Genomic DNA, 15,840 nt, shown 5'->3' with positions numbered 1-15,840 from the left:
AAGCCCTATTAGTATCTCAATTCTATTAAATAACTCTGGTACCTGTTTTCACTAACTGTAAGCACTGACTCATACAGCTGCATTTATCAGTTAAGCATGTTCTGCTAAGGTTTTATGATGGATGCCATAAAATATGTCCAAACTCTTATCTGTCATCTCAGATAATGATTCTCACAACCATAAACAAAATGATAATGCCTGAATCATGAATGTTATTTCATGGCAATCCCTTAAATGACTTAACCAGAGGAAGAACAACTAGGAAGGTCTGTTTTTTTGTTACTAGGGAACAGTTTTTCCCCCATCATAAACATGAATGAACTCACCTAACATTCATTGAGCTGTAACCTGCACTGTTGGTCTGTTGCTCAACAGCTTCATCTGCTGGCCTCATAGAAAATACTGAGAATAATGTATAGAAGGAAATGTAGAACAAAATCCTTACATCTTCTTTTTTATTGTGTAATATAAATGAATATCCTGATAAATAATGTCTTCAAATTGATCTAAATATTAGATTAAAACAAAAAAGTTTGAGAGAACTCAAACTAGAGCTCCCATAATTCAAGAAGGCTGCAACTGCGCATGCGCGCGTGTCAGATGGGACGTAAACAAGCTAAGGAAGTGCAGCTGTTACATTGATCATAGCAGGTTTGTACACGGATTATTTTCCGTAACATATTTATGCTTATTCTTTAATATTTTATCAGTATTATGGCTTATTTTCTCTATTATACAGTGTCTTTATCTTTTGATAATTTAAAATGTTGACTTTGTACATAAAATCCGAGGTTCGTTAGCAAACATGCTAAGCTATGAATCTCTCTTTATGTACTGTTGAATATTTAGTTATTATCATTGTTGTTATTATACGTTTTCTCTGTGGAAAAGCATCTTTTAAGTGCGGTTCATTAATTGTTTTTGAGATAGTCTGTCAGATAGTCTGACTTGTGTTCCATTCAACGAAACAGCTGCTGTCATGAGAGATTTATTCTGCTCTTTACTGGAGAAAATCTTTAATTCAAAATCTGTCGGAATTCCTTTAAATCACTATGGTTGTGTGAGTTAAATCCGTGTAGCCGTTTTGAATGTAATATGATTTCTTACGGTGCTTTTTTGGATGTGGCATGGGCAGGGCCCGCAGATAAAATACATACACTCTCATATATATATATATATATATATATATATATATATATATATATATATATGTATATGACAGTTCAGCAGTGTGGAATAATAAAGCCGATCTAAAAGATTTATTTATTGTACAATTATGGTTATTTTGTATACTTATTGTATATATGATCATTTTGCATGCACTTTTTAATTATCTTAATATTTTTTTCTCATTTGTTAAACTACAGGATTGTTTAAATGAACAACAAAAACTTTCCCTTATACAGATTTAAAAAAAAAAAAAATGTCTATTTGTCAACTAGTACCAACATATGAATATAATATAAATGTATTTTATCATGATTTAGAGACTTTTGTGAGTGATCTGAACACTTTTAAAGTCGACATAAACTCAAAAGTGACGCTATTTACTATCTAAATGCACGTTTCTGGTCTTATTGACATTAATTCATAAATGCATGTTTTCCTAAAGAAAAAAAAAACTTAGTCTGTGTAATTTTTTTATATTCATATTTAATAAATTGCTCCGCTGATATGACTGTACTTTTCAACTGGCAAAGCTCCCATTTTTTTGTTTCAGTGAGATCTAAACTTGTAGATTATGTTTTCTTTATTAAATATGTCTCCCTGTGTTTGAGCTTATGTTGGTATTTATGGATAAAAATGGGCTGGTTTGGATGTGGGCCTACAAAATATGGTTATACAGTTAATTATTGTACTTAATCAAATAAGATAATCATTTATAGATGACTTTTCTTGAAAGATTCTAGCTCAAAGTGCTACTAGTTGGTACTATATTTTAGTGTTTGCAATATGAGACTGAGAGAGTTTATTTAAAGCTTCGTCTAATTTCTGTTTTTGTGTTGCTGGGTATTTAATAATAATAATAATTTGTTCAGTAATTCAATAAGTGATCAAGGAGTTTATTGATATTGTTTGATATGAAGAAGGTGGCTTTTGTGGTTTGAAGTTCGTACTTCTCGACCCATAAACCCCTTTTAATTTTAGTGAGAATTCATAAGTCATTTTACAGCAATAAAGATGCAAAGAGCATTATGGCCGCTAGAGGGCAGTGGTATCCGTGTTAAAAGCTTATGCTAGCAGATTTTAACATTTAGTCACATATAAAGTCACACAGTTTACAGAATGGGTTTTTAGAGATAACCTTCAAATGCATGATTAGGACATCTGTTCATCTGATGTAAGAAAACTGCTGTTTACAAAACAGACTGTGCTCAAAATGTGTTTCAACAAACAGAGTGTAGATTTTTTTGCGCAGTTCTTACATTTCAGATTCATCAGAAAGAGTGTCATTAGAAAATGCCATCTTGAAATTGTATTTAAAGTAAGAGAATCTGAAATAACTTGTCTATTTTTTCAGGTGACATGGAGAGGTGATGCGTCACCAGAGCGAACAGCCAATCCCAGGGCTTTGTGCTGCGAGGAGCCAATAGCAGGGCAGTGCAGAGATGACGGAGTGCTTCCTGCCACCCAGTAGCAGCCCTGCAGAGCAGAGGAGGGCGGAGCATCCTGGGGGCGTGGCTCGTACCCCGAGCTCCGAAGAGATCAGCCCCACTAAGTTCCCAGGTCTGTACCGTACAGGCGACCCTTCACCCCCTCACGACGGACACCACCATGAGCCGCCCGATGCGGTGTCCGATGACGAGAAGGAGCACAACAAGAAGAAAAACAAGTTTAAGAAGAAGGAGAAACGCAGTAAGATAAACACACACACACATATCGTATTTACATTCAACAATGCTTTACACTGACTGCCACATGTTATTGCATAAAAGAAAGGGAATAGAGAAAGCCCAGGCACACTTTTCATGCAAAACATTTAACAAAAAGATCTTTGTTTGGTTTGAATCTTGCAGCATTTGAGCTGCACTTGATTTTAATACTTAGTGCAGTCATATTCAGACATTTTAAGTGTCTGAATGCCTTTTAGAGCCTCTGTAGATCTTTGCTTTTCAAGTCATTAGATTGTGTCACAATCATTTCTTGTCTTTCATCTGTGATTTTAAATTTCACTAGCAACCATGCTGTTTTTTTCTGGTTTGTTTCTGTGAATCATTTTAAACTGTCGTTTCAGTCAATCAAATCAATATTATGATTCCGTTCATTTGCGCCATCACAATCACAAATGTTACTGTTAATGTTAATTAGCACAAATGTTAATAATTAGCACACTCCTTTTTTAAAACTTTTTTTTTTTTTTTTTTTTTAAGAAATTAATACTTTTATTCAGCAAGAATGCATTAAATTGATCAAAAATGACAGAAAAAAAGATTTATAATGTTTTCTATTTTAAATAAAGGCTGCCTTTTTTATTTAATAAAGACAAAATTCTGAAATAAAGGAATTTAAGCTGTTTTCAATATTGCTAATAATCAGAAATGTTTCTTGAGCAGCAAATCAGCATATTAGAATGATTTCTGAAGGATCACGTGACACTGAAGACTGGAGTAATGATGCTGAAAATTCAGTTTTGATCACAGGAATAAATTACATTTTAAAATATATTCAAATAGAAAACAGTTATGCTAAATTGTAATAATATTTCACAATATTTCTGTTTTTACTGTATTTTTGATCAAATAATTGCAGCCTTGGTGAGCAAAAGAGGCTTCTTTTAAAAACAAAAAATCTTACCAACCCCTTTTGAATGGTACTCTATCAAACATCATCAAAAGGCTGAAAAATATTAAGATATTATTTTTTTTGTAGTTAAATTACCCAACTGTAGTTTGTAGTATGGACTTCTGCCCTCAATGTGCAAATGTTCCAGTTTCTGTGCAGCTTCAGAGTGAATTCTTTATTTTCCTGCCGCTATATTTAGCCCCCTACAGCAACCTATTGCACACAAGCAGGAAGTGATGGAGCTTTAAGGACACACCCTGTAGGTGTGTTATAGTGGCTGAGGAGGGGCGTCACAAATACTGTCTGATGGGGTCAGAACTGTGTTAGTTAGCTGCCGAATACTGTTCTGCTCAGGGTGAAGTCGGTGTCAGGACGAGGAAATGGATCACTAAAAAAAGAAATGGCACAGGGGGATATTGCTAAATTGTAAGCTGACCTCTTTAGAGCAGTTTTCTGTGCCTTTCTCTCGGTCTTGTTTCGTTCTGCTCATTTCAGTCTCACCTAACCTTGGGAGGCACAGACGGTGGGACAGTAAATTTTGCACAGCAGTTAATAGGACGTATTCTGTTTAGCATCAGGTAGAAAGATGTGACTTCTCTTCTCTTCTCTTCATTTAGTCTCTTTATCTCTTCTTTTTTTATCTCCTCTCCCTGTAGCCGAGGGATACGCTGCTTTCCAGGAGGACAGCTCTGCCGATGAGGCCGAGAGCCCGTCTAAGATGAAGCGCTCCAAGGGCATCCACGTCTTCAAGAAGCCCAGTTTCTCCAAGAAGAAAGAAAAGGATTTCAAAGTGAAGGAGAAGGGACCTAAAGAGGAGAAGGCCAAGGACAAGAAGTCCAAAGACCTCACAGCAGCGGACGTCGTGAAACAGTGGAAAGAGAAGAAAAAGAAGAAAAAGCCAAGCACTGAGCCTGAACCCGTCATCACGGAGACGACAACGACGTTCCGGCCGATCTTCGGAGCGCCTTTAGTAGAAGCGGTGCGGAGAACGGCGCTGTATGATGGGATACAGCTCCCGGCCATCTTCAGAGAGTGTGTGGACTACATCGAGAGCTACGGCATGAAATGTGAAGGCATCTATCGTGTCTCTGGTATGACTACGTCCTGTTAAAGTCGTGTTGAAATATATATCGGCTTGACAGTGGAAACTAATTCCATGTTTTCTTATAATATTACCAAGTGGCAACATATATATATTGAAAACAACATGGGGCCTAACACAGATCCTTGCGGCACTCCTTAATTTACGGTTGTTATCTTCGATTTTTCCCAGTTTAAATAGACAAAATGGTGACAGTATGATAGGTACGACCTAAACCACCTTAATGCATTAATATTTATTATTTATATAATATTTATAATAATATTTATTTATAAGATTTATTATATATATATATATATATATATATATATATATACATTTATTTAAAGGAATATTCTGGGTTGTTTTCAACTTTAATTCAGTTATTACAGACAATAATTTTAACTTCTATCATCACTACCTCAAAAGTGGGCTTGAATCTCTTTTTGGTCCACTTGTGATAAGAATATTAGTCCACTTTACATTTATGATGTTTAATGCAACGCTAGACTGCTGAAACGAAGCAAATGTGATATAAGTCACATGCATAGATGTGTTTGAAAAGCACTTGCACTGTTAGGAATATCTGAACGGTCAGTGAATACATGTGCCTCAGCAGCTTTTCTTTTGCCTGCTCTTTTCAAAGACATAAAAAGTCAAAATCAAATGTGCCTTGCTGCTTTTGACTGTTGTCTTCACTCTCGCGTTGTTTCTGTAGGTATGAAGTCTAAGGTTGACGAGCTGAAAGCAGCGTACGACCGCGAGGAGTGTCCATGTCTGGAGGAGTATGATCCACACACAGTGGCCAGCCTGTTGAAGCAGTACCTGCGAGAGCTGCCCGATAACCTGCTGGGTAAAGAACTGACCCCACGCTTCGAGGAGGCCTGCGGGCGGCCCAGCGAGGCAGAGAAGCTGCAGGAGTTTCAGAGGCTCCTGGGGGAGGTGCCTGCGGGGAGCAGACTCCTCCTGGCCTGGCTCATCACTCACATGGACCACGTCATTGCCCGCGAAATCGACACCAAGATGAACATCCAAAACATCTCTATTGTACTTAATCCCACCGTACAGGTGAGTTTATAATCTACAGGTGATGTTCTGATCTACTGTTTTAGATGTGATACAGATCATTCTATAGTTGTAGTGGCATGTTTATCTGACAGTGTATCAAAAATTAAATTGAGTGATGACAGCCTGATGTTAAAAGGACAAAGACAAAGATCGCTTTCCTCAGCGGACATTCAAACTGATTTTGTGATTATGAATATAAGATTGACCTGAAAAATATCAGTTAGATGCAGGTAATACACTCACTTAGGTGATCTCTCTCTCATAATACTCTACATATTACAGTGAATTTCAATGAAGCAAGTCAATGAACCTTCTTTCGTTACTAGTTCTAAAGTGATGTTTTAGAATTGGTAAAGGAGGCTTGGGCTCAACTGTTAAACTGTCAACTCTTTAAACCTCACAAAAGAGGGTTTTTAAAGACAATCCTTTGTTGTTTCTTATTTATTTACACACTCGTGCCGTCCAACTGTTGTATAAATGCAAAATCACACGAGTAGCCGTGCGATATGGCTGTATATCAGCACGCTGTGATTACCTACGGCCGAATCACAGCCATGCTGATATACAGCCATATCGCACGGCTACTCATGTGATATTGCTTATACATATATTAAAATAATATATTAACGTATAAATTACAATATATAAATATTTTTAGGTCTATAGAAGAACATTTGTTATCATAGTTTGTTTTACAATCAGATTAAATGTTTTTTTTTGTTTGTTTTTTTTAATTCCTTATTTTAAGCATTTTATTTGAGTTTTTAATGAGTTCTGCAAAAATTAGCAAGTAATTATTATTATTATTATTATTATTATCATCATTTTATATATATATATATATATATATATATACACATACATGTATATATACATACATACATATATACTTTTTTTTTTTTTTTAAGCATCACTTTGCATCATTTTGACCCGCGAGGGAAGGGTTTGTAACTCGGACAGGTTAAGAGTTAAATATATTTTAGTAAATTATATATAATGTATTAAATATCTACAAAATATTACACATAGGCCTATGGAAGAACAGTTATCCTAATTAGATTTGATTGAGGTTTTTAATAAAATGTAAGCATTTTTATTAGTTTTATATGAATTTTTCAAAAATTTGCAAGACTTACTATTATTTTAAATATTATTTTAAACAACATTTCAAGTTTTGTATATTACTCAGTAATCTTTCTTCTGAGATGAGTAACATGAATAATACAGGTTCTTTTTCCATATGCAATATTTTATACGTTTTTAAGACGTATGCAGGTGTGGCAAAAAGTGGATGTGCTGTATGTACACTGCACAGTAAAGATTCTCTGATGGGAAGTTTAGTATAGTAAAATCATAATATATACTCACTGTTACAGTAGAGAGTTTTGGATGTGTTTCTGCTCTCAGACTGAAGGTTGTCCTACTTTACAGTCTCACAGGACACATGCAGGATGGAGGTGCCCTCATACTGCTAATGAGGTCTTTGTTTGGGGTCAGTTTATTTGAGAGACGACTGCAAATGAAGAGGGGGGTGGAACATTATTGGGCAATAACACCATAAATTAAACTCCAATAAACAGTGGTTCCGTATTTTTTTAAGGTTCACCATGACTGCATATTCCTGTAATACGACACAAAATCAATCTTTTGCTCCCTCTCTGGTTTCTAGATCAGTAACCGTGTGCTGTACGTGTTTTTCACACACGTCCGTGAGATGTTCGGTGATGTGGTTCTGAAGCCGGTCGTCCATCCACTGCGCTGGTCCAATATGGCCACCATGCCAACCCTACCTGAGACCCAGGAGAGCATTAAAGAGGAGATCCGCAGACAGGTGAGTCACAGGACTGAAACACAGGATTTTGCTCTGTACAATGTAGTTTCAAAATTCCTTCAAGCGTGTAAAACCTGTCAACGGGTCACAGTTCACCCCAAAAAAGAGGAAGGAAGGCATAAAAACATGGTAGTGTTTGTTGTAGTGCTTTTAATTTATGCATAAAGACATTTAGTACTAAAAGCAATGTACCTAATTTCATTAAAAATAAATTCACATTGTATCTTCTATCTGGAAGTGAACCTGTATCATGGAAGACGTTTTGTTTTATGCTTTACATAAAATGAATAGTTTTAATGTGTCAAAGGCAAATGTGTCTTTAGAACAAGGAAATGCATGTGATATTCAAAACAGGAGATGAATCCAAACTGTGTGAGTGTGGAGAGACTGGAAACAAAAACAGTTGGAACGGCGTAAACAGCTCTGATGTGTGAATCTATAGCATCAAAACTATTTTTTCGCTCAGAGGTTGCTCTTTCATATCTCTGGAAACTTAATGTTTTTTATGTTTGTTAGAGTTATCAACTTTGTCTCAGATGTTTCTCCTGGAGAAATAAGCAATGACACAAATGAGTCGATAGTTTTCATACAGTTTAGAGCTATAAAATGTACATAGCTTGGATCATTTGGTTTTGGGAGAAATGTTTGAGTTCATATTAAGATATCTAACTTTTGATTGCAGATTGCCGAACACAATTTAAGACACTGTTGAGATTACTGATGTGTTTTTCTCAGGCGGAAAGAGAAACAGGAAACACCACATGAGAAATAAAACATCCTTATTCGCTTCAGGACAACTGAGATTTTAAAGAGATCTTATTTGTGATTTGTAGTGATGCACCTAAATTTCAGAAACCAAAAATATCCTGCCAAAACAGCAAATTTTATATGGTTTTAGAAGGCAGAAACAGTGACGTTTAATTGGCGCCTCTCCGATGGCACGTATTATATTTTTACTTAACTTGTTAGTGATGTCTTATTTAATGTGTGTTTGAATAAATCTGTTTTTATTACAGCCACTGTTTACATGTTTATATTTCAACTACACATTGGAGTTGAATCTTAATTCTAGTCTTATGTGCAATTTAAATGTATACAAATGTTTTTATTTCAGCATTGATTTATTAAATACATTTGATTAATTGATTATTAAATAAACTATTTTTGGTTTTGGATTTCAGCTTAATGAAAACTTTAATTTTAGTTTTGGTGTTTTAGTAAAAAATTCATTTCAGTGCATCAGTATTGATTTTATGTTTGTTCTTGTGGGTCTTCAGCATCTGTCCACGTGTCTTTCTGCAGGAGTTCCTCTTGAACCGTCTGCACAGAGATCTGCAGGCCGGTGTGAAGGATCTGTCGAAGGAGGAGAGACTCTGGGAGGTGCAGCGGATCGTCACCGCGCTGAAACGTAAACTCCGCGAGGCCAAGAGACAGGCAAGAGCTGTTGCACTCAGACCCCTGCTTTACTGCACATCAGAACATATAGAATCTCAGAATGAGTTTGTATGAGTAAGAAAAGCATCAAATACAACTGATGGGGTGTTTTTAAATGTAAAACTAGATTTGTATCGCCTTGAAGAAAGAATATTGTTGATGTTTTAGATAAAACGAGAGTTAGAAAAGTTATGAACCCAAATACAGATAGCAAGAGAGAGATTGGGTAGAAATCAAGGAAATGTACAATATCGAAGAACTGACTTTTATTTTCAGACTTAAAAAGGATTTATTTTTTGGGAGAAATGGGTGGAGTACTGTAATGTAAACAATCAATGATTGTGTATATGTAGACTTATAGATACACACTCCTGGGCCCCCCAAAAAATGGCCAAGAAAATATTTAGTGGTCTTTTAAAAGATTAGTCACTTTAAAATGAAAATTACCACATGATTTACTCAAGCAATCTAGGTGTATTTCTTCTTTCTTCTTTCGGATGAATACAATCGGAGTTATATTAATAAATATCCTGATGCATCTAAGCTTTATAATGGCAGTGAACGGAAACCACCTGTTTGAAGCTTGAAAAAGTGCATCCATCCGTCATAAACATACTCCACACAGCTCTGGGGGGTTAAAAAAGCCCTTCTGAAGAGAAGCGATGCTTTCATGTAAGAAAAATATCCATATTTAACACACTATAAAGTAAAATATCTAGCTTCCGCCTTCCATATTCAACTTACGGAAAAACTTTTTTTTAAGAAATTAATACTTTCATTCGGCAAGGATGCATTAAATTGATCAAAAGTGTCACTAAAGACATATATAATATTACAAAAGATTTCTATTTCAAATAAATGCTGTTGTTTTGAACTTTCTTTTCATCAAAGAATCCTGAAAAAAACATTTGATAATGTTTTCAACATTGATAATAATCAGAAGTGTTTCTTGAGCAGCAAATCAGCATATTAGAATGATTTCTGAAGGATCATGTGACACTGAAGACTGGAGAAATGATGCTGAAAATTCAGCATTAAATCACAGGAATAAATTTCATTTTAAAATATATTCAAATAGAAAACAGTTATTTTAAATTGTAATAATATATTTCATAATGTTACTTTTTTTCCTGTATTTTTGATCACATAAATGAAGTCTTGGTGAGCATAAAAGACTTTCAAAAACATAATCTTACCGACCCCAAACTTTTGAACTGCAGTGTACATGAATGAACAGATCACATCTCACAACAAACTTTATAGTAGTCCACTTCTGGCTAGTAAAAACATAAATATTTGCAACTATAAACTTTAATTTGAGGCACATTATTAGAAACGTTCTGATGTGTTTTCTTCTCTGTCCTTCTGAATCTGCAGGAGTGCGAGACTAAAATCGCACAGGAAATCGCTAGCCTGTCTAAAGAGGACGTATCAAAGGAGGAGATGTCTGAGAACGAGGAGGAAGTCATTAATCTTCTCCTGGCTCAGGTGAGTCCACCTGTTTGGACGCTACTGCTACTTTCACTTTGTTTTAGATGCTGGTTCGACACTCAAACGGCTCTCTGACAGATAAACAAATCAGCTGGTTAATGATAAGCAAATGGTTGCATTGTACTTTGTGTATTATACAGCCGTTTGTAACATATGAACCTACAATAAGTAACAGAAAATGTACAGATGACAGCAGCATGTGACAAAAGGGTATTTTGTCTGTCATGTAGCATGTCCAAATTTTACCCTACTGTTCAGCTGCGTACTCAAAAGCATGCACCAGCAAAGTGTAGTATGATTCAGCCGAAGATTCTTTCCGTGTGATGTTGGATTTGTTTCTCTGCCACCCCCTGCAGGAGAACGAGATCCTAACCGAGCAGGAGGAACTGATATCACTGGAGCAGGTGCTGCGGCGGCAAATCGCCACAGAGAAAGAAGAAATTGAACGACTGCGCGCGGAGATCGCAGATATACAAAGGTGAGAGTTCACGCACAGGGAAAATTATCAAATTTGTTGTGAACTATGATTATGCGTGATTGTATTCATATGATTTCTGTAAGAAGCAACATTTTTGTCATTTGGTCATCATTACTCTTTATCTTCCATTTTCTGCTTGAAATGACACACACATACAGCCGTCAGCAGGGTCGCAGTGAAACAGAGGAGTATTCATCAGATAGCGAGAGCGAGAGTGAAGATGAAGAGGAACTGCAGATGATTCTAGAAGACCTGCAGAAACAGAATGAAGAACTAGAGGTGAGAAGATTCACATTTAATTGAACATTTAATGAGCTCTGCCCTCTTTAGTTACCGTTGCTAACTTTAAGCTTTCCTATAGAGTGGTGCAGGGATGATGTATTTTTGTAGGCCAACCCAGAAGTTAGCATCACCCTGGTTCCCTCAACAAAAACCCAATAGGATTTTTCCATTGGCTTTTGGATTATTGCTGAAAATAATGTCTGTGACTTGTGTCTGAAAAGCTTGTAGTGAATAAATGTTTTGTTCATCATGATAATCTTCACAAATGAACACAACTTTTATGAATTTTGAAGCATATATACAATCAGCAGAAGAAAAAAGCTAAACGTAGGCTATAAACTAAATACGCTACGGTCACATGACTTCAACGTCATCATCACTAAGCTTCCGACAAGTCTTTCAGTCCTTGTTTAAAAACATTTTCCCTGAAAGTTCGAGTTAGAAGAATAGTTTGCAAGAGTGCGATTATAAACAGTGAGGCTGTGAAAGCGACTAGTGAGTAGATGAGTTTACCTGTTTACCATGATGACGTTTAATTTAAGTTACCGACAACCTCTTCATTTAAAAGAATCACAAGGGTATTACTGATGTATTTTATATCTCAGAATAAAATGAAAATATCTTGAGCTTGTGTTCACCACAGACCTTATTTCAGACATTTAACCAAAAACCTATTCAAGAAACCCATTGACTTCAGGATGATCAATTCCCCATGGCGAAAATCAACATTTTTTTCTTGTTTGAGAAGAAAGGGCAATTACAATTTCCGTTTCATGCTGACTTTAACGTGCGGAGTTGCTTGGCAATCATAAATGGGTGTAGTCATAACTATAATTATATGTATTACTTAAAGGGTTAGTTCACCAAAAAATGAAAATTATTGCATGATTTACTCACCCTCAAGCCATCCTAGGTGTATATGACTATCTTCTTTCAGACAAACACAATCGGAGATATATTTAAAAATATCCTTGCTCCTCCAAGCTTTATAATAGTTGTGAAGGGGGCCACATTTTGAAGCCAAAAAAAAAAATGCAACCATCCATAATAAAAATAATCCATATGGCTCCAGGGGCCTAAACTACTGATCAAGTCTCATTATGAGAGCTGTATGTTTTTGATTTTTCTCTCCAGAATAAAAACACTCATCTGAATCAGGCCATTCATGAGGAACAGGAGGCCATATTGGAACTGCGTGTTCAGCTCCGCCTCCTTCAGAGTCACAAGCTACAGCAGCAGGAGCTCACAGCCCCACCTTCTGCCGAACAGGCCCCGCCCTGCCAGCCCAGCCCAGAGGAACGATCCAGAGGGGATGAGCCAATCAAACGTGCCGCAGCAGTCGCCATGGAATCCACTGCCTCTACAGCTGCTGCCTCAACCAATGGAAAGCCTGGAAAAGATGCTATGAAGCCATCGCCCAGCAAAGACAAGAGAGAGGCCAACCTGTAAACCATCTGACCCTCACTACATCCATTAAACTCTTCACCTGTGCTTGTGTTTGCTTATCACATAACTGTGACATCTTGGGTCAAGGGTCAGCAAGGTGAAGTGAGATGTTCATTACACTGGGAGAAAACTGGACAGCAGAGAACAGAGGCTAGATGTGATCGGAGGCTAGTAGGTCTAAAGAGAGGCGAGTGTGGGAAACATTTCTGATTGGTCATTTTCACAATGGACTGAAATTGGATTCTTTTGACACGTTTAAGTTTGTATGTGAAGTTGCAACAGCACAATCAGATCTTTGTGAGTGCTCAGATTTATCAGATCTGCCCTTTGACCCGGGCCTGAAAGGACAGGGTAATTCTCTTCCAAACAGTTAAGAGTATTAGGGGTTTTTGTTTAAAAATCCTATGTTTGCAAACAAGTGAATATCATCTGTCCAGGTCACATTGCACCCCACGATCCTAAGAAAAAAATAAAAAATTATATTTTGCATGAAGAAAATGAAGCATATTTTTAGGACTATTAATATTTTTTGCATTATAAAATTATTAGCATGACTATTAAGCACATTTTCCCAGAATTCTCATTACCTTAATGCAAATAAAACATCATTCTCATTACTGAAATGTGAAAAAATAATTAATGTATTATTATTAAATTAGAAAGTATACATCAGCATTATTTGTTGTACTGCCTTAATGCTGATTTAAATTTAAAATGATTCAATTATAGTAATTTAGGGGCAAATAGTTCTTAATAGTTATGAAAATAATGCCATAATGCAAAAAAAAATCATAATGGTCCTAAAACTAGTTTGTACGGCGCACAATTTACTAATTCATTCCCTCGATTCACTAAATTGTTCTCTCGATTTACTATTTCGTTCCCTTGATTTACTAAATCGTGCGCACGATTTACTAATTCATTCCCTCGATTTGCTAAATTGTGCAAACAATTTACTATTTCGTTCCCTTAATTTACTAAATTGTGCGCACGATTTACTATTTCGTTCCCTTGTTTTGCTAAATCGTGCAGACGATTTACTATTTTGTTCCCTTTGATTCACTAAATTGTACGCACGATTTACTATTTTGTTCCCTCGATACACTAAATCGTGCGCACAATTGACTATTTTGTTCCCTCGATTTACTAAAACGATTTACGCACTTTTTTTTTTTTTTTTTTTTTTTTAACTTTTTTCCCCTTGCATGTCATGTGCAGGGCTCCATAAGTTTGCATTTTCTTCATGCAAAAATATTTTTCCGTTTCATTTTGGGTTGTAATGTAACCTCTGGACATCTTTTCATATTATTCACCTAAGCATTTCAAGAAACTAAGCCATGAAATATTGAGCATAATAGGATGTTATGATGCAGCAAATGTGATTGCAACCTGTGTGAAAGCGACAAACATCCGTATCTTCATGTGACATTCAGTGCAAAAACTGCAATCATCATTTTTGACGCCTGGCTTAGCATGCAGGTTTACCTTATTGGTTATTATTAACAAATGATTCACTTTTTATTTATGCAGTTTAGCTTATAATTAAATTGCAAATGGGAAAGTATGCCGAGAAGTATCCTGGATGTCTATTACCAATGCGGAAAAAAATCATAGTTGGCTGCCAGTTCTCCTGTTGTAGGTCAAGGTCTAGAACCGAAATCAGTGTAAATGAAGTTGTGTGTGTTCTGAAACCACTGTGCCATAGGTGACTGACTGTGTGTGCTGCTGCACAGAAGAATTACTTTGAAGACATTGTAATACAACCAGATTGTATTTTTACCTATTAAGATATTCAAAAGAATCGGTTTTGAACGTTTATTCTAAATTTCCCTATTTAATAGTTGACACATATATACATCTAAACTGTAACTGCACTAAAATGTGCAGATGTTTGTTGTGGAATTGGTAACATTTTTGTTAGTTTCCATACTTTCACGTAATGTCACGCTATGTTTTTAAAGACATATTTCATGAAGCACAAGAATATTTTTTATTAATGATGAATTTTCGAGGGGTATTATGGGACGCTTTAGTAAGTGTAGGTGATGCGGTGAATCTCAAAAAGAAATGTTTAACCGCAAAATCAAAAGAAATATTTTGAAGTAAATAAAATGAAGCTTATTTTGGCATTATTTGTCAAAAATAATGCTTTTTTCTTTCTGCAAAAGGTCTTATTGTTCTTTTGATTTTGGGTGAAATATGAACATTCATTTTTTTTTGTGAGATCAACCCAACCGGTCCTGAAGTTTTGGCACAGTTGTTACAGATGTTCTGACACACTGATAGATGTTTATTGGAAACTTGCACTAGGTTGTTACCAATTCTTTTCTTTTCAATACCGTTATTCTGTCAATTTCACTTTATTTTGTGATTCTTCTTCTTATTTTTTTCGTCTAAAGTGCTTGATGAATGCTACTGGATGATTGTGTATTATTATTCTCTTTCAGATATAACACATTTCTACCCTCTTTTTGCTTTTTGTTTGTTTTCCCCTCTTTTGTGTCATGATGTCAAGTAAGTGAGATGCATTTCAATACTGTATAATTCTATTGACAGACTGATTGTCAACTATATCAGATGTAAAAAAGCTCTTTTCCCCCCCCTTAATGTCTCTGCTAGAATTTATCTCAAAGAGATACATACCTGCTCATCTACTTTTGGAAATGATAGTTTTTCATATTATAGACAAAGCTTTTGTAGCTCATGATCATTGCGAACAGAATGCTGCAGTCTAAATAAAATTATAGGTTGGACAGTAACTCAAGTTTGAAGGCTTTTCAATGGAATACTGAATTTCAAGGATCGACCTGTTGCTCCTGCGATGAAGGCCATGATAATGCTTAGATTTGGACAAAAAAGAGGTATGTGGTCTAATTTAACACAAGAAACTTAAAGATGAAGGTTTTCTCTGTCTAACCAGGTTCCAACTGTGGGTTCTGTTTGACT

General features: G+C 35.8%; 1 protein-coding gene across 2 annotated transcripts; it reads left to right on the top strand.

Annotated features, from left to right (window-relative positions):
- The first annotated feature begins 573 nt into the window (after positions 1 to 573).
- ralbp1 (ralA binding protein 1) lies at positions 574 to 15,653 on the top strand. Of its 2 annotated transcripts, XM_051913095.1 has the most exons (10): positions 574 to 651; positions 2,522 to 2,856; positions 4,440 to 4,874; positions 5,583 to 5,932; positions 7,602 to 7,763; positions 9,066 to 9,197; positions 10,575 to 10,685; positions 11,045 to 11,166; positions 11,325 to 11,445; positions 12,583 to 15,653. In XM_051913095.1, the coding sequence occupies exons 2-10, from the start codon at positions 2,610 to 2,612 to the stop codon at positions 12,895 to 12,897; spliced, it is 1,995 nt and encodes a 664-aa protein (XP_051769055.1). In that variant the 5' UTR covers positions 574 to 651; positions 2,522 to 2,609; the 3' UTR covers positions 12,898 to 15,653. The 2 variants fall into 2 exon arrangements, with proteins under 2 accessions (XP_051769055.1, XP_051769063.1); XM_051913103.1 differs by lacking the exons at positions 574 to 651; positions 2,522 to 2,856 and adding an exon at positions 4,096 to 4,209.
- Positions 15,654 to 15,840: the final 187 nt, after the last annotated feature.

This window comes from Ctenopharyngodon idella, chromosome 2, assembly GCF_019924925.1.
Source record: "Ctenopharyngodon idella isolate HZGC_01 chromosome 2, HZGC01, whole genome shotgun sequence".
Taxonomy (NCBI): Eukaryota; Metazoa; Chordata; class Actinopteri; order Cypriniformes; family Xenocyprididae; genus Ctenopharyngodon; species Ctenopharyngodon idella.
The sequence above is the reverse complement of the archived record's forward strand: the minus strand, read 5'-3'. Positions and strand labels throughout refer to the sequence as shown.